This window comes from Ovis aries, chromosome 2 (genome assembly GCF_016772045.2).
Source record: "Ovis aries strain OAR_USU_Benz2616 breed Rambouillet chromosome 2, ARS-UI_Ramb_v3.0, whole genome shotgun sequence".
In the NCBI taxonomy this organism is placed as follows: Eukaryota; Metazoa; Chordata; class Mammalia; order Artiodactyla; family Bovidae; genus Ovis; species Ovis aries.
In genome coordinates this window covers 244,469,519-244,489,004 of record NC_056055.1, presented here as the reverse complement: position 1 = coordinate 244,489,004, position 19,486 = coordinate 244,469,519, and the positions used below count along the sequence as shown (strand labels likewise).

Genomic DNA, 19,486 nt, shown 5'->3' with positions numbered 1-19,486 from the left:
TTAATAGCAGGATTGAATATTATGATAGTCGATGCTTGACCAAGAAGCAGCCCCTGACCTGGAATGGCAGATAGGTGCCTGGAGTACCCTGACTGGATGGTGTGAAAGGGGACCAAGTAGGATGAGAGCAGAGTACATTGGACAGGCTCGGCTGTCACTCTTGTGTTTGAAGACTTACTTAGTCTTTAGTATATGTGTCTGTATATTACATATACAGGTAGCTTCTGTAGTATCATATTACAGCTTGCTGTTTTATATTACATATGAAAAATTTTTAGGGCAAACCAGTGTTTAGCTCACAATATTGATATTTGCAGTCAGCTTTTCAAATTTAAATAAATTTCTTCTTTATTTACAGTTTCTCAGTGTTTTTTCCTTATTTTAACAGTAACTACACATCTTAATCTCTGACTTCTATTATTTCTGTTATCAGTTCAATTAGGCGAAATAAATATTCAGAAATTTGTTTTGGTATGTAGGAATTCTAACCTCTTTGCTGTTTATGAGTTATCCTGTCACTGCCTGCCAGATGACATATTGCTCTTATGGAGTATATCGTACTGCCCACTTTGAGGAACTGTCTAGATTTAATTGGGAGGGTGAAGTGGAGAGACAGTAGTAAACAGTTAAGTTTAGAGACTTTCTAATGGTGTGTTAGACCTTGAAAATTTTTATGAATTAAAAATTCTAAGAGTAACGGTATATTAGAGAAAACTTGGAAGATGGACAGAGTAAGTTAATGACCTACATCTCACGGTTGGTGAAGGATTTTTTTGTTTTTGTGTGCCTTCGGAGACAATCTGTGTACAGAGAAGAGGCAATATATGGCTATCTGAGGTTGAAAATTAATTTTAATCTTTATTTTCAAATTTTAAAACTTATTTCTTTATAAACATTTATGTCTTAAATCATTTTTTAAAAATCTTTTTTGAAGTATAGTACAATAGAATTCATTCATTTTAAGTGTTCAGTTTGATTATTTTTGCTGACTATAGTTGTGGTGGTGGTGTTTTCGCTCAGTCTTGCCTAACTCTTTTGCAACCCTGTGGACTGTAGCCTGCCAGGTTCCTCTGCCCATGAGATTTTTCCAGGCAAGAATACCGAAGTGGGTTTCCATTTCCTTCTCCAGAGGATTTCCTGACCCAAGGATTGAACCTGCCCACGACTCCTGCGTTGGCAGGCGGAGTCTTCACTGCTGAGCCACCTGGGAAGCCCATATGGCTGTGTAACTGCCACAGTCCTCAAGATATGCCATTCTAAGGGCTTCCTGTGCCCTGTACAGTCAGGCCCGTCCCTTGACCTGGCTCCAGGCGGCTGCAGATCTGCTTTCTGTCAGTATGGTTTTGCTTTTCTGGAATTTCATATCATTGGAACCGTATGATCTGTAGCCTTTTGTGTTTTACTTCTTTCATGTAGCATAATTTTTTTGAGATTCATCTGTTATGTTTATCAGTAGTTTGTTTCTTTTGTATTCAGTTTATGAATATAGCACAGCTTGTTTTATCCATTCATCCACCAATAACAAGGTGATGGTTTGGGTTCCGTTTTTAAGCTATGATGGATAATGGTGCTGTGAACATTTATGTATATATGTCTTTGTATGGTCACAGTTTGGAAGTAAGCCTTTACATTTATTAATAGTTGCACAACTTATTACTTCTTTTTATTAAAACATCTCTTTTTTAACAGATCATTCTCACAGTTGCCCAGGGTCCTTTGATTAATATTGGTTTATTTAACTTGGGTTGGTCAGACTTTAATCCTAGTTAGCCTCATTTACACCTGTTAAATTTCTTGTAGCACTTTAGATTGTGTTTATAAACTTAAAATACTCAGATTTTATTTTAAGTGATTCGGTTTGCTTGACATGACAAATGAAACATACCCAAGTATAAACCTGATAACTTATGATTTTCTGTATTTGTTTTAATTTATCTTTTAAACAGTATTATTTACAACTTTCATAAAATTCTTAACATTTTCAGTGAAAACTTGAGATCACTTACTCTGACACATTTTAAATTGGAATCAGAAAACTAATCTATCATGTTCTTTAACATGGTGATTATTTTAAATATTATAGACACTGAGTGTTAAGTAAGAAAAGTTATTCCCAAATGTAATTGAAAATTAATAATAATGTTTGATTTGTTTCATTTCTATATTAGATTCTCAATCTTTATAGGGGTTGAAAGACATTTACTAAGGAAATTATTTTACTGTACTGGGCAAGTTGCAGAGTTTTCACCTCAACTGGTTAAGGTCACTGTAAGCCTAAGATCTTTTTTGACAGGTGCTGGAGACCTGGGATATTAGGCATCCAGATTGAGTCTCCTGTCTTTGATAGACTTAAGAGGAGACTCTGTATCCTTCTCCAGAGGCCTTAATCTCAGAATCCTGGTTGGAGTCATTCATTAACTCAGTGTTCTTTCTGCTAAAGCTTTCATCCATGCTCAGATAGCCTCTGATTTCCTTTATTTGTTTGGTTACTTTTAACCTGTCAACTGTGTTATTTTGTTTTGAATTCTTTAATTCATTTATTATTTTTTTAAAAAACTTCTTAGAATTGAAGTATAATTTTTAATGTCATGTTAGTGTCAGGTGTACTACAAAGTGATTCAGTTATTTATATATATATATGTATTTCCTTTTTCAGATTTTTTTCCATTTTAAGTTATTACAAGGTATTGAATATAGTAGTTTTGACTTCTTTTTTATACTATTCCTATCTTTAGGAATAGTATATAGTATTTTATACTATTCCTATCTTTAAGGCTACAACTCTTACAGCTGTTTTAAAATCATACTGTTTAAGACCAGAGATAGGGCTCTTCCTCTGTCTCATAGCTTTATTTCTGCTTCGGTGGTCGCAACGCCAAATTCTTGTTTAATGAGTTTCCAGTTACTTTGTTCGTTCGTTCTTTTTTTTTTTAATGCTTTTTACCCTTGTGTTTATAGTTCTATATTTAGCTTTTTTCACTTACGTATTTTATCATAGTCTGTTTTCCATATTGAATAATTCCAATTCCACCACCAATTCCTTTCTTTGTCAGAATTTAAAATGTTATTGTTTATTATAGAGATACAGGTTTTTCCTTATTATAGGAAAAACAGTATAGATAAGCAAAAGGAGAATATGAAAAGCCATCTATATCCAGAGACAATCACATCTTAGTGCATGTTCAAAACAGAGCTCTTCCTGTACATTTATTGTATTTATACGCCCCCCCCCGCCCCTTTACTCTGTACCTGCCTTTATCTCTTTGTAGAAAAGTACGATGATATCTTTCAGGGTTGTACTTGTGTGTCATAGTCTTCATGGTTACACAGTAGTCTGATCACAGCACAGTTTAACTTCTTTTGTTAACACAGGAGTCTGTTTGTAGTTTTATGTTTCCTAGAGAAACACTTTAGTATTTGGATGCACGTTGTCTTTTATAACTTTTTATCCTGATTTAGCTTCAGGTTTATAGATAAGTTACTACTACAGAGAACTCCTGACCAGATTCACCAGTTTTTAGCCTTTTGTGACATTCTCCAGCTCTGTACGCGTATCGCTTCTATTTCTAAGCCATTAGTAGACTAAGCTGCATACTCATGCCCTTTTGTTTCTTAATGTTTCAGTATGCAATTCTGAAGAGCAAGGATTCTTACAGTGCACTTACCAAATTTAGGAAATTTAGCAGTGTGTGTGTGTGTGTGTGTGTGTGTAATATTTTAAGCTTTGACCTGTTGTCAACTTTCTGATTTTGTCATTTGTCTTAATGTTGTTCCTTACAGCAATTTTTCTTCTACAAGATCTGACCTAGGGTCACACATTGCATGTAGTTGTCACTCTCTTTGGTTAATGTCTTTTAGTATAGAGTCTCAGCCTTTTTACCGTTGCCTTTTTTTTTTTTTTAAAAGAAAACTGGCCATTTATTTTCTGGAATGTTTCTCAGTTTGAGTTTGTCCATTTCCTCATGAGTAGATTCAAGATAGGTGTATTTGGTTAGTATACCAGGTTGGTAAGTATGTCCATCTCAGGGTATCACCTTTTGGTAAAAGTAATTTTGATCACTTTTTGTGGAGTTGTCCAGTTTTCCTACTATATATTTAGAATATTTCCTTTTATAATTAATAGTCACTTTGTGAGGAGATACTTTAAAATGGTATAAACATTCTCTTTCTTTAGCACTCTCTCTAGATTTAATAATCACTGACACTTTTTGCCTGAATCAATTTTTCCTACAATGTTGCAAAATGGGAATCATAAGTCCTAGACGTGCTTATTGTTTTAGAGCTCTGGACATAGATAAGAGAACAGAACAGCTATAACAGGGTAGCAACTTGTTTTGCACCACAGTGACTTGTCCTGAACCACAGAGACTTGTCTTGAATATCATTCTTCCAGCTAGGAAGGCGTGTTTAATCTGGATAGCGAGTTTTTGTTGATAACTCCAAATTCAGTCCAGTTCAAGCTGTTGTCTTCGCCTTCACCAATTCCATGTTTTCATCTCCATGTCTTCTATAGGTAGATACTGAGTCCATGAAAGATGAGTAGAATGTTCTCATTTTCACTTCTGCAACACACATAAAGCAATTTCAGAATTTTATACCATACCACTGTGAAAAGCAAATATGTAATAAGAGTTCAAGATTGGTTTGCAATACCTTTTTCCTTTGGTCTAATAACATACAAAGTTTCTTGGATTTTGTTCCCCCGCCCCACCCCCATGTGGCTGTGTTATTTGGAAGACAGTTCAGTTCATTTATGTTCACATTAAATTTGTTTCCCTCCATTCTCACTTATTTTATTTATGTATTCTCTTGTTAGGTTCAGTTTTCAGAAGATAGCTTCATTTCTAACAATTGTAATCAGTCACTTCAGGCACTACCGTAGCAATAAATGAGAGAAAGGTTGGACTTTGATGCTAGATAGACCAGTTAGCTCGATAGTTGGTAAGTTACTTAACTATGTGGAGCTTAATTACCTTGATGTATAAAATGTTTAAAATATTTTCCTTAGAGGTGGTGTAAAGATTCAGTGATAGTTTAATGGAGTGAATACATATGTAAAACCTGAGGAGCTGTGTATTTATGGTTCATTGTTTATCACTAAGTCCTGTACGACTCTCTCTCTGTGACCCTATGGACTGCAGCTCGCCAGGCTTTCCTGTAACTTCACTGTCTCCTGGAATTTGCTCAAATTTATGCCCAAATTTGGTAGTTCAGCCATCTCAGCCTCTGTTGCCCCTTTCTCCTCCTGCCTTCAGTCTTTCCCAGCATCAGGGTCTTTTCAATGAATCGGCTCTTCACATCAGGTGGCCAAAGTATTGGAATTTCAGCTTCAACATCAGTACTTCCAATGAATATTCAGGGTTGATTTCCTTTAGGATTGACTGGTTTGATCTCCTTGTAGTCCAAGGGACTTTATAGAGTCTTCTCTAGCACCACAATTCAAAAGCATCAATTCTTCTGCACTCAGCCTTCTTTATGGTTTTTTTTCTCCCCTCCCTTCCCCTGCCTTCTTTATGGTTTAACTCTCACATCCCTACATGACTCACTTTACAATTAAACCCCAGCACAATGACTGGAATGTGTTTGGTGCAGAGCTAATATTATTCTCTTCCTTAGCAAAGGAATAATACTCAGAACAAGCCATAGTGATGTACTTTGACCTGGTTTAGCTGTTGCTGTTCTTGATTCATATTGTTGTACAGCAGAAGCTAACACAACGTTATGAAGCAATTATATTGCAATTAAAAAAAACTTTCGTTGAGGTGTTTCTAGTATCTGGCTGTCTTTTGTAGTTACTGATCAATTACTTTGTCAGGAATGGCAGTGCTGTCCACAGAGATATTTATAGCCGATTTGGTCTCTAGTGTTATTGTAGAATCTTTCTTTGAGTCTTCAGTCAGTTCTGCATTAACATGCAATGGTATAGATTTTTACAGATGTTATATATAAGCTGGTAGGAATCTCAGGTTCCAGTGTCCCCATTTATTTTTGGATATTTTTTCTCTCATGATGTGAAAGTTATGAAATTATTTAGGAATAATCTCTGTAGCAGGCTTCCCTGGGGGGGGGCACAGTGGTAAAGAATCTGCCTGTAATGCAGGAGATGTGGATTTGACCCCTGGGTTGGGAGGATCCCCTAGAGGAGGAAATGGCAGCCTGCTCCAGTATTGCCTGGACAGTTCCATTGTCAGAGGAGCCTAGTGGGCTCCAGTCCATAGGGTTGCAGAGAGTCGGACTTGATTGAGCCACTGCGCACACACGCACACAAGCTCCACGGCATAGATGGAGCAGGGATCACTAAATGCTGTTGAATTTTGAGAAAGTGTGTGTAGAAAAAAATGTTTAAAGTTTTAATTTGTAGTTGTATATTCTATGAAATTTGTAATGTCCTCCTGAAATTCTCTGAAAATTGTTTTTTAGCCATATTCTTATTTTTCATACCATGAGAACATTTCAGATTTCATATGGATCAGAGTCCTCAGTTTAAGTTGACTTAAATTCCTCTTGAATTAAAATTTTCAATGTGAGATTGTGAGCAAGGAACAAAACCATCAACCTATGAGATGTACCCTTGCTTTTTTTTTTTTTTTTTTTTGTACCCTTGCTTTTTGTCAAGTGTTAAAAATTAAGTGGTGAGCTGGTGTGCTGCTAAATATAATTTAAGACTTTTAGTCAAAACCTGTCTTACACAGTAGAGGGGAATTTTGATCATGTTGTATACCTTAAAGGATGTTAAATGATACTGCTAGCTCTATCTTGAGTGAATAACGACTGCTTGTGACAAACTCAGAAAATAGGTTTTAGCGGATAAATTATGCTTGGATATTGAAGAGGCTTGCTCATCTAAGGGATCATACTCTGTTTCCTTAAATGTAGCACTTGCAGCAAATGTAAGGTAACCTACATTTTGTTTATTGAACAGTTTTACTTTTGAATTTTTTTTCTCCTTAGCAAAGGAAAAGAAAGATTTATAGCTTTGAGGGCTTGTTTATTACAAGTAAATGGACAGACCAATACCTCTTTGGGTCTTATGTTAAAAAACAATGACTGTTACTTGCTTTCTGCCTCCAGTCCATCTGAATTGAAGGTTGGTTGCATGTAAAACATTGGGCATTTATTTAGATGCTCCCGGTGTTGCTTAGGAGTCTGTTTTTGATGCAGGGGCTGGATGACTAAAAATGTAGCCTTTTCTAGTCTATGTCGGCCTTAATTTTCATGAAATATATTCTATTTGAATAGGGACTAGGGCTAAGAAAAGGTGTGTGAACATCTGTACTGTTTATGCAGTTTGGTTAACTGTATCATCCTCTTATTTTCTAAATTTAGTTTTTGTTTTATTGTTCTTTTGGAGCTTTGGTTGTGATACCTCAGAGCTCCAGCTAGTGTTAGAGCTCAGGCAGTTAAGATTGAGAGAATTAAAGAGTTTGGCTAATTTCACCCCCCCCCCCATTCTTTCCTTTTTAATCCCTTCTGTGTCTACAATTGTACATTATAGTTACACACCTTAGTGGATACCTTTGAATTGTTTTGATTCTAATCCTAGCAGATTGCTGTAGTAAGTATTTAAGGTACTAGTAGCTTGCTATAGTATTTAAGTATTAAGTTAAACACTTTAGTGCATATCTTTGACTTGATTCTAATCCTAGCAGATTGCTGTAGTAAGTATTTAAGGTACTAGTAGCTTGCTATAGTATTTAAGTATTAAGTTAAACACTTTAGTGCATATCTTTGACTTCCTTTGATTCTAACCATCAGTAATTGCTAGAGGTACTGAAAGTGATTTTATTGTTTTGTAATTGTTGTTTTGTAATCTCTCTTTTGACTTCTTTAAACCTTATTCACTTGCTTGCTGTATTCTCCTGACAATACCTTTATTGTCTGCTTATGTATTGTTTCAGTTCACTTCAGTCGCTCAGTCGTGTCCAACTTTGCGAACCCATAGACTGCAGCATGCCAGGCTTCCTTGACATCTTTAATTACCATGTTTTGATAGCTACCCTAAATTCTTAAATTTGTTCTCATTGGTGGCAAAAAAAAAATCACTGGCATAGAAAATATTTAGGGTTTCCTAGGTGGTAGGACATAGGAGCAACTGAACAACAACAACAAAATACTTAACTTTCCTTTTTTCCCCTTAAAATATTTTTTTACTGTGGTAAAATGCATATAACATAAAGTTTACCATTTTCATCATTTTTAGCATCCAGTTCAGTGTCATCAAGTACTTTCCTGTTCTTCTCTTTGTTTTGTGGTTGCATGATTTGTGTGCATCCTAGTCTTCCCTCCCCTGGGATTGAACCCTTGCCCTCCACAGTGAACGTGTGGAGACCCAACCTGGACCCTGGAGTTCCTCTCGCCTTTCCTGTTGAGAGCGCCTCCTGTGAACTGTTCTTGTTAATACATAGGATTGTTGTAGTTCAGTTTTGAAATTGGATCATGAAATCCTTTCTCTGTGACTCTTCCCTTTCCTTCACAGTTTTGGAAATGTGTATGGATATTTTAAGACGCTTTTTATCTGGAAATAATTTCAAGCGTAAAGAACAGTTGCAGAAATAGTGCCAGGAACCCACATATATCCTTAACAAAATTTACCAGTTGTTAATGTTTTATCTGCTTTTTTCCTCTTTCAACATATTTGTACATACTTTTTCCCCCCCCTGAACTGTTTGAGAGTAAGTTGTCATTATCCTTGAATTAGGGCTTTCCTGGTGACTCAGATGGTAAAGAATCTGCCTGCAATGCAGGAGACCCAGGATCAGTCCCTGGGTGTGGAAGATACCCTGGAGAAAGGAATCACTACCTCTCCAGTATTCTTGCCTGGAGAACTCCATGGACAGAAGAGCTTGGTGGGCTACAGCCCATGGGGTCTCAAAGAGTTGGACACAACTGAGCGACTAACACACACAGCCTTGAATAAGTATGAATTTCCTAAGGAGAGAGAGATTTTTGTATAATGGTAATCAACTTCAGGAAATTTAGCATCGATACTGTACTTTAACATCTAGACTCCAGTTTGTCAATTGATCTAAGTCCAGTTTTTTTCTGCTTTTAGTCCAGGACCATGTATTGCATTTAATTGTTATGTCTCTTTAGTTTCTTGTAATTTGGATCAGTTCTTCTGCCCCCAGCCTCTTTTGGTGTTTCATGACATTTTAATATACTACAGACCTAGGAATCCTCACCCTCCTCCCCTCATTTTGGTTTTGGTCTCTTTTCTCATGATTAGGTACAAACTATGCTGTTTCGGTTGGAATATTACCTTAGTGATGTCTTCCTTAGTATATGAATGTAGAGGCATATGATATTCACCTGCCACTCATTGGTGGTAATCTTGATCACTCAGTCAGGTGATGTCATTTCTTCATAGTGTGCTTATGTTTTTTCCCCCCTTGTGATTTATAAATAATCTTTAAGACCATGTAAATATTCTCCTTTTCACCAGAGTTTCCTCCATATTAATTTAACATCACACTGATTCTTGTTGAGTTCTTTTTTTTCTATGTGTTTTCAGTTTCAAGTACTGGTGTCTTACACGTACCCATTAACTAAATGTGAGCCTGATTTGGTAGTCATGAGCAGTGGATTTTGTCAGCTGGATTTTACTGAGGTTTTTGTTTGCTTAGGTCAGCACTCCCCAGCCTTTTTGGCACCAGGGAAGATTTTTCCATGGATTGGGGGTAGGGAGGATGGTTTCAGGATAATTCAAGTACCTTACATTTACTGTGCACTTCATTTCTAATCTGATGCTGCCGCTGATCTGACAGGAGGTTCTGGTTCATGGCTTGGAGGTTGGGGACCCCTGCCTTACACAGTTTCACTGTCACTGTTTCGTAGATCTGATTTTTAATCATTTCTGGCAGCAGTTTGTTGAAAACTGTAAATTGATATCAAGGCAAATAATACGTAACAAATTCATTGCTGTTCTGAAGCAGTGAAAAGTTTCTCCATTTTTTTTCTTTACTGATGTATAGTTGACTCACAATATTATATAAGTTTTAGGTGTACAACATAGTAACTTGATATTTTTATGCACATCATGCAAAGATACTGAGCTGTCACTGACAATATTCCCTGTACTGAGCACTACATTCCTGTGACTTAACTTATTTTATCACAGATAGCTTGTACCTCTTAACTAGAATTAGCTGAGTTGAGAGTATTGCTTAAATATTCTGTTACAAAGCTATACATTTTATTAGATAAGTTACATTCTCATTAGTAAGTGTGCTGTTAACTACGTGCTTAATTTGTTGGCTGCTTGTGATGTTAATGCTGTTAGGCACCAAGACTCACTTGCTGATTTCTCTGCTTTTCTCCCCCTTAGGGCAGGAGGACTATGACAGGTTGCGACCGCTGAGCTATCCACAGACAGACGTGTTTCTGGTCTGCTTCTCAGTGGTCTCTCCATCCTCATTTGAAAATGTGAAAGAGAAGGTGAGTTAGTCAGATACTTTCTCCCTGAAAAAAAGGGTATCGTAGAATTTCTGTTGACTTATACATAGCTTTGGAGGCTTGTGGATTAATGCAGGTGTATTTTTTCTTTTTTTAAAATATTTTTTCTCTAGTGGGTGCCTGAGATAACTCACCACTGTCCAAAGACTCCTTTCTTGCTTGTTGGGACCCAAATTGATCTCAGAGATGACCCCTCTACTATTGAGAAACTTGCTAAGAATAAGCAGAAGCCTATCACTCCAGAGACTGCTGAAAAGCTGGCCCGTGACCTGAAGGCTGTCAAGTATGTGGAGTGCTCTGCACTCACACAGGTGAGGACTGTGCAGAGCCCCATGTCTATTAACAGTGGAGCGGTTTGAGTAGCGTTTAGGACATGGGTTATTTCTGACAGTGGTCTGCAGTGCTCAAGAAAGCTGCCCAGGAAGACTGTTAGAAGTCTTGTTAGAGGTCTCCATTTTTATGAAGAAAATTATTCATCTCTAAATAAAGTGCTTGTGTTGGTGAGCTCCTTGTTTTATGTATCATTTGTAGTGGTCAGGGATTGTGGGTGTTTTTTTTTTTTTTAATTAATGGTAAGGTCCATATTAGCACAAATTTATAAGAGTATGTGAATGATTCCCCTCTTCCCCCTGCCCCCAACTTAAAATCTCATCTAAGTAAATCTCATCTTTATCAGTACTGACAGTTGATGCTATAGCCTCCTGGGGTAATTCATCTGAAATCGGGAATTGGTCGTAATTATTGAGACTTTCAGAGAAAGCTACCTTGGCCATTTCTCAAGTTTGCCTTTATATAATGTCTCTATTCCTAGATTTTGGGAGGCATTCCTTCCTTACACTGTTCGCTTTTCTTTCTGAATGATTTAATTGGAACTCTGTTCGTAGTTTGATGGGAAACTTCAGATTCTGAGGACAGTGAGCAGTGCTGAGCATATTTTGGGTGAGAGTTACAACTGGCTTGTGTGGTTTCACCTTCTCTGCCTTCATGGTATTGCCAACCTATTCTCCCATTTGAGAATTGTTCTGTTGGGGGGTGGAAGGAAGGATTATGGAAATAATTAGCCCAGAACTTTTTTATTCTGTTTTTTGACGTTTGAACAGTGAGCAGACATGCCTAATTAAAATAAGGCAGGACTGAAGGGTAGAGATTTCTTACAGTTATGTGAAGTTCACTTATATTTCTCACACTGCTTTTTCAGATAGGTTTTTTAAAAAAAATTAAGTTAAAAAGACAGATTCTTGATTATATATATACCAAAGTAAATGGCATATAGTTACATATTCTACATGTACTAGGTATGTAGTAAGTAGGGTGTAGACATAACTTAGAAATCTACAATTTAGCCCTGGGCTGGATATGTAAACACAGAATTTGTGCTCGAAGCTGGATATCTCACAGGATAGCTTCAAGGCCTAATTTTACTCTTCCAAGCCCGGTTTTTCCTGACAGTTCAGTTCTGTTGTATTGACATTGCAGATATTTACAAGTTGAGATGATTTTATATTTTCTTACATGTACAGCTGAGATTTTAAAAAATGCATAATTGTACAGCTGGCTGAGACTTTAAAAAAATGCCTAACGCCTCTGTGTTTTGCTAGAAAAATGTTGTGTGTGTACTGAAGAAGGATGTGTGTGGAACACTTGAGTCAGCTAACTGTTGCATGTCCCCATTCTCTGAATATGGGTTGCTTTGGGGGGAAGTGGAGGCAGGTAAGCCATGTGGGCCCAGTTTTAGGTCCCAAGAGAAGCTTATTTTAGAGAATTGGATGCTTCCATATAAGGTGTTCTACAATATGAGCAGATTTATTTAGGAAGTTCCTTTTCAGAGAACAGAAATTTGAAAAAGTCTTAGCAAATATATTTTTCTTATCAGATTTTGAAGTTTGGAGAAATCAAAAGAGAAGACAGAAAATGGGGTCCCTGGTGCAGTTTGGAAGCCGGAAGTTTTTAGGACTCCAGAATTTGTTGGTTCCTCTAAAACTGAACTCTTTATATAATCAGATAGTGTGATTAAAACAAAGATTAGGTTTGTCTTGTAGGGGATTAGTTGATCTTTGTCAATAAGCAGGAACATACTTGCTTCTTATTAAGGGATGCCCTAGTTACTAATTGTTGTCCTCTTCTTTCTTTCCCCTTATAAAATTTATTTCTCCTTGATAGCTTTCCTCCTTTATGTTTGACAGCCAGAATTTGCTCCTAGATATGTAGAAAAAATTTCAGAAGAACCTTTGACTTGTTTAGCATTTCTAGTTTGTGAAAGACACAGAAGGAAGAAAACTTAACCTTTGTTTCTTTTCAAGTGCTTATTGTTATTTCTCATTTATTTTGTACCTAATGGAATATGTGGTGCCAGTCTTCTAAGATACTCTGTGGGGGCGGTGAGCAAAATAGGGCCAGCGGGGCTGTCTGGGGCTTGCACATTTGCTACCGGAGCTGTGCTCTGGGGCTTTGAGGGGCATGTTTACTTGGGATCCAGCTGACGTAAAGGACATGTGAAGCTTCTTTGGGTGGTAAATCTGTGGCTTCAGATTTAGGTTGAGTTTAGGTTGAGTCTATAGACCTGGTACCAGTACTGCTGAGTCATACTGTCACGCTGGAGTTCTGGCTGAGGTGTAAGTGTATTTCTGCATCTTACTCCTTATAGAGCTGAGAATATTCTTTGTTTTCACTCCATGCTTTATGCTCTGATACCCCACGCGGACATTAAAAGCATTGATCTGCTTGCTAAAACTCATTCTAGGACCCCATTCTTTGTTTTCCTATTGGGTGGTGGTTACTTGCTCTAACACATTACTGAATAACTGAAGTGTATGCTGTTTCTAGAGTCTTTTCTTTAAACTTCTCCCAGTTGGTACTGCTGAACAATTAACACTTTTTCTAAATGCCTGAACCTGTTGTTCTGGAAAACTTGTTTAATCTGAGATCCTGATGAATCCCATCTAGATATATCATTGAATCTAGAAACATGTAGCATGCTTGTTAGTCTGCTGTGTGTCCTTCAGTTATTCAGGGGATGAATTCACAGAAGCCTGAAATTGTAATAGGTTTAGTTCCGAAATGCGTGTGCCATTCCTGTCATTAGAAGTACTTGGGTATTTTACAAGTACTAATGCTAATTTAATGCATGTATCTTGTGTTTACATATCCATTTTATTCCTCTGGCACTGTTTTCATTAATATGTTGTAATGTTAGATTTCAAAGTGTGATTGTTCTAGTAATCAACATATGGCATTGTCACAAAAATTGTTTTCTTGCTCAGTTAACCTGTTTTGAGGTAAGACATTTGTTCAGTTATTCACTCTCTTGATAATGGACTTAAGATCTAGCTTTCTGGCAGTTACGTTTCTAAAGGTGCGTTGCTTCTGTGAATTCAGCCCGTTTAATCCGGACTGCTGTTGTATCTGCTAGTCTTTCTAATCCTCTAACCTGGCTGCTATTCTCTCTCCTCCCCTCTGTCTTATAGAGAGGTCTGAAGAATGTGTTTGATGAGGCTATCCTAGCTGCCCTCGAGCCTCCGGAAACTCAACCCAAAAGGAAGTGCTGTATATTCTAAACTGTTTTCTCCTTCCCCTCTTTGCTGCTGCTTCCTGTCCCACTACTGTAGAAAGATCGTTTAAAAACAAAGGAATAAAACCATCCTGTTTGAAAGCCTCTGCGTCTTTTTACTCACTACCTTAGAGCAACCTCTGTATTAGTTTTTGATCAAGAATGCAATATCTTACAGAATATTTTTTGTGATCAGTAGTCAAGTTGGACTTGTTTAACTTTCTGCTGCTTGAGTTGCCTGATGCTGAGAGCTTTTTGGTTTGGATTACTATTGCAAAAGGGAACTTGGTCTGGCATTAAGAATGTCCTTGGAGAAAATTAAGAGTTTTTAACACTTACAGATCTTAGTTCTTGATGGAGAAAATAACACAAACATCATTTTACTCTTGTGATCCATTGTTAATTGTAATTGCATGACAAAATTTATGGGAAAGGGTGACCTGCTAGTAGAGTGTACTGGGGAAGGGAGGATTCTTTTCTGGTTTTCCTTTGTGCAGTGAAACTTTGTGTTGCTGTTGCTTTGGCTGTCTGTGCTGTAGTGGAGTGTTTGTCAGTCTGGGTGGGAAAGATATTGATGTACCTGCTACTGCTTTATGAGATCATTTGTTACACTCTTTTAAGAATAGCATCCATTTTAACAGCTGACTGAAGGTTTGTTAATGTTGAGATGTAAAGCTGCCACCTTTATATTTTCCTGCTTCTGATTTTATTGTGAGGGGAAACGTACAATTGTGGTTACCTTCAAATTTTGAAATTAAAAATATACAATTGTTTGTATAAATGCCTGATGAAGCTTTTTATTCCTGTTGCACTGACTGGCTCTAGTTTCACATATGTATAAGGTACCCACATTTCTGCTTCCTTGAATCCCCCTGGCTCTTAACTGGTGGGAAAAGGGGAGTTCAGAGTGAATACCTCTGATGCAGCCACTGTGATTGCTCTCTCCATCTTTGCCTGCGCCTTTCATGTGATAAGGGTGCCACTGCCCAGTGCCCGACCTCTCCCTCCTGCTCCATATTCAGCTGTTCCGTTTGAATGCAGAGCTGCTTGGTTGTTTTTATGGAAAATGTTTCAGCAGCACATTGTACGAAACTCATTGAATGAGCAAATGACACGTGTGCTTGTTTGCTTCTTGTGACATACATTGGTCTGCAAAAAGCTTTCTCAAAGAACCGCTGTCTCACTCGTGAATATCTGCTCCTCTGCTCCTGAATTGCTGGATCCTTCCAGTGCCCTGCCTGGACAGAGCTTGGTGAAGTGATTGTGTTGAGATTCAGGGTTTTTCAGTGACTCGTTCTTTGCCAACTCTTGGGGGCTTGAATGTTTTAAATTTGATCTTCAATTTTATTATACTGAATATCAGACTGCAAATTTTTTTCTTTCTACCCCTTTTCAGAAAGGCCTAAAGAATGTATTTGATGAAGCAATATTGGCTGCCCTGGAGCCTCCAGAACCGAAGAAGAGCCGCAGGTGTGTGCTGCTATGAACGTCTCTCCAGAGCCCTTTCTGCACAGCTGGTGTCGGCATCATACTAAAAGCAATGTTTAAATCAAACTAAAGATTAAAAATTAAAATTCATTTTTGCAATAATGACAAATGCCCTGCACCTACCCACATGCACTTGTGTGAGACAAGGCCCGTAGGTATGGCCCCTTCCCCTCTCAATACTAGTTAATTTTGAGTAATTGTGTATTGTCAGAAAAGTGATCAGTACTAGTTTTTTGTTTTGTCGTTTCAAAAAAATTATTTTTTTTGTTTGTTTAAAAGCAAGGCATGCTTGTGATGACTCTGTAACAGACTAATTGGGGCTGTTAAAGCTGTTCCCGGGTTCCACTCTGGCGAGTAATCTGGGATATCTAGTGTTTTTTTTTTTTCCTTCTTTCTTTTTTTTTGTTTGGGCGGGGGAGTGTGTGTGGGATTTGTTTATATTTAGTCTTTTTTTTTTTTTTAAATCCATTAACCATTGGGCAGCCCTTAGGGGAGGAGGACGGATTGATTCCATGTTCCACTTCCTAGATCTAGTTTAGAGAACATGTTCCCCACCTGGTGCTCTTAGGAAGGAGTATAGTAAACGCCTCATTTAATAATATACTCCTTTTTGAAAGTTGCCTTTTCTCTCCACCCTTGAGTAGGTCCAGTATTTGATGAAACTCATGAAAGTGGGTGGAACCTGTCTTGCCCCTCCTCTTTTCTAGGATGCACTATATATGTGACTGTGACTCTCAAGGAAATTCGTTTGCCATTTGCTGATTTTTTTTTTGAAGTTAATTTCTAACTTCTTTCACTGATAAATGAAGAAAAGTATTGCACCTTTTGAAATACACCAAATGGATTGAGTACATAATTAAAAAACTTTTTTTTCCCCCCTGTCAGTCATTGTCTTAATATGCTTAGGATAGACATGGAGCTTAATAGTGTATGATATGTGTTCCTAGAACACAGCTGAAGACCTGGTATATAGAGGAAATCCAAGGGGGTGGTGCTGGAAGACAGATGCCTGGGATGATTCACATCCTCTTCCAAGTCGCGAGGATGGAGACCTGCTTCATTAAGAAGCTGGGGGTGGGGTGTGGGGGGAGAACCTTTAACAACATGGGGACCAGTCAGGGAAATCCCCTTATTTCTGTTTTGCATACAAGGAACCCTAGAGCAGCCAGGTGAGGCTCTCTAGTTCAGTAAAAATCCTAGGGAGAGTCTTATGAAGACTCTTCAGAAGTGTTAATAAGGATTTTATCAGCTTATTTTGGTTGCAGTTTTCAAGTTTTAAAAATGTTATTATCTTCCCCACCTTCCCCAAATCCTAATTCTTGTAGGTTTCGTTAGTGTTGAACCAATGCTTTCTCATGTCTCAATTCTTTGTATATGCATTCTTTTCAGATGTATTAAACAAACAAACAAAAAAACCCTTCACAAGTCAGCCTGGGGATTGTTATTTTCCCTCCGCCTCTTAATCTTTAGACATTTAGGAGTGGGAACTTGACTCTCATTGACATCAATTTTCTAACAGATTTCAGGATAAAAATTTAGAGCATAAAGATTTAATGTACTTTGTTTTCTGGAAGTCAGGTTGAGATATTTTTTCCTCTCCTCATATTCAGATTTCTGCCTTCTCCCCTAAGTTTGACAGGTAGCCTGCCAACTCCTTTTCTTTAATATCAAGTGGGTTCCATAGAGAAGTGCTCTGACAGCTCACTGCTCATGTTGTTGAAATGATAGTGTACCTCCAATCCGTGGATTAGTGGGAAAGCAGCTGTTTTTTCTCCCAAGTTTTCTGTCAGTGGTTTTCAAACTTTGCTGCTTTGTAGAGTACAGCTTGAGCAGGGGATTATTTAGAAGCTTTCCAGGTACTTCCATTATGCAGCCAAGTTTGAGAACCACTGCTCCAAAGGTGTTAACCACAAACTGCTTCTATCAAATTACAGATTCTATGCCTTGTATCTGAATATAGGGCACATTTTCTGTAGGTGCCAAGAATGATTCATTTATTTTTGAGAGCATTATACTGATCTGTATGAGAATCTTAGAAACTAAGGGCTGTTAATTCAGTTAATAAGGCTGATACAGTGTGTAGCCTCATTTTCATAATTTTCTATGTGGAGTCATGTTTGACTTGATTCTATTCTGTGCTAGAACTTAGCTGGGCTGGTTGGGAAGAGGTTCAGTTCAGTTCAGTTGCACAGTCGTGTCTGACTCTTCGCAACCCCATGAATTGCAGCACTCCAGGCCTCCCTGTCCATCACCAACTCCCAGAGTTCACTCAGACTCACGTCCATCGAGTCCGTGATGCCATCCAGCCATCTCATCCTCTGTCGTCCCCTTCTCCTCCTGCCCCCAATCCCTCCCAGCATCAGAGTCTTTTCCAGTGAGTCAGCTCTTCGCATAAAGTGTCCAAAGTACTGGAGTTTCAGCTTTAGCATCATTCCTTCCAAAGAAATCCCAGGGTTGATCTCCTTCAAAATGGACTGGTTGGATCTCCTTGCAGTCCAAGGGACTCTCGAGTCTTCTCCAACACCACAGTTCAAAAGCATCAATTCTTTGGCTTTCTAAAATGTTATATTTCCTTTTTCTGAAGCAGGGCCTATTTTCATAGTATTGAATATAATCAGAATACCTCTTAAAGTTTTGTGTTATACATTTAGTGTAGTGGTGCTTTTTTCTGAAAAGCTGTCGTTAGATCATTGGTGTCTTCTAGTTATCTTCACAATATCTTCATAGAATGGATAAGATACTACTTTTTCTTCATTGTTAGATTTGGACTATTCTCTTAATTTTCTCCTCTCATTTTGATGTTGTTAGTTTGGAGGGTGCTGAATGCTAAGGAACTAGTGTACAGGGACCCTGCTTCTTGAGGTTTGAAACTTAGTCTTCTCTGGGTACAGCTAACATACATTGAAAATTTGGATGATTTTTCACCAAGAAGTAGCAACTCTGATATTTTTCAGGAAAGACTGAGCTCTTCATGGTTAGGATATCTGAATAATATATGAGGGGAGTGTCTTTGAATCACATTCCTGATTTCGCTCTCATTGTTTTCTGTAAGACTTACCCAGTTTGCCTTAACTTCAGAGCATGGTGATTTAACTTAAAAAGCTCAACAGAAGACCTCACCTTAATATTTTCTTCTTTCCAGGACTGTTACAATACTTTGTTTATATATTACTTGTATTTTTTTCTGAAGAGCCCCTCCTCCTCAAAAAAAAACCCAAAAAAACCATTAACTGTTCCTACAATAATGGTGCATTACAAACCATGCTAACTCTCAGCTGGCCTTATGCAACAGCATTTATTTTTCTAGATTGTGGGTCAGTTGGATTTTGCCTCCAAGCTTCAGATTGGGCTCAGGTTGGCTTCATGTTTCTTGTTCTGGAGCCTTCCGGAGAGGACATCAGGTAGTGAGCCAGAGTGGGTGCAGGAACAAGCACATTGAAAATCCCTCACGTTCCATTGTCCAGAGGCTTCCACATAGCCAAGCCCAAAGCCTGCCACTCAGACGTTCATTTCCCTCAGATTTAGTAATTAAAAAGTATGGTTTTCTTTCTTTCCTTCTTAATAAGGCTCTTGAGGATATTAGCAGAGAATAAAACAGATGTGAGTTCCTGACTTCTGCTTGGAATTTTCTCTCCTTTACAGTTTTGATACCTGCCTTTTTTTTGAATAACCATGTGAGAGAGTAAAACTTTTCTCTGCACGTGCATGCCCACAACATAGATTCATTCGTCAGAGCTCTTGTTCTGTACTAGGCTCTGGAGCCATTGGAGAATGACAGTCCGAACTCCATGTGCGGGCAGCTTCGCTCTCCTGGCCCCTTTGTGTATAAAATAAGTCTGTACTTAACTGTCATTGAGGTTTCAAGTGCAAATCTACATAGGTGTGGGGTGGGACCTGGGAATCAATCTAGTTTTTAGATATTCCCAAGATAGACCTTTGATGTTTGGGGACCAGTGTGTGCCTCAGTGGTTCTTAACTCTGACTGTGTGAATGGCACCT

General features: G+C 38.0%; 1 protein-coding gene across 21 annotated transcripts in view; it reads left to right on the top strand.

The window, feature by feature from the left end:
* The window catches only part of CDC42 (cell division cycle 42), a 51,988-nt gene extending 35,617 nt beyond the window's left edge, over positions 1-16,371 (top strand). For 11 of the 21 annotated variants that reach the window (XM_060408783.1, XM_060408773.1, XM_042242525.2 and 8 more), the window contains 3 exons: positions 10,325-10,434; positions 10,566-10,763; positions 15,396-16,371. In XM_060408783.1, coding sequence (XP_060264766.1) covers positions 10,325-10,434; positions 10,566-10,763; positions 15,396-15,485 — 398 coding nt within the window. In that variant the 3' untranslated portion in view covers positions 15,486-16,371. 21 annotated transcript variants of the gene reach the window in all.
* The last annotated feature ends 3,115 nt before the right edge of the window (positions 16,372-19,486 follow it).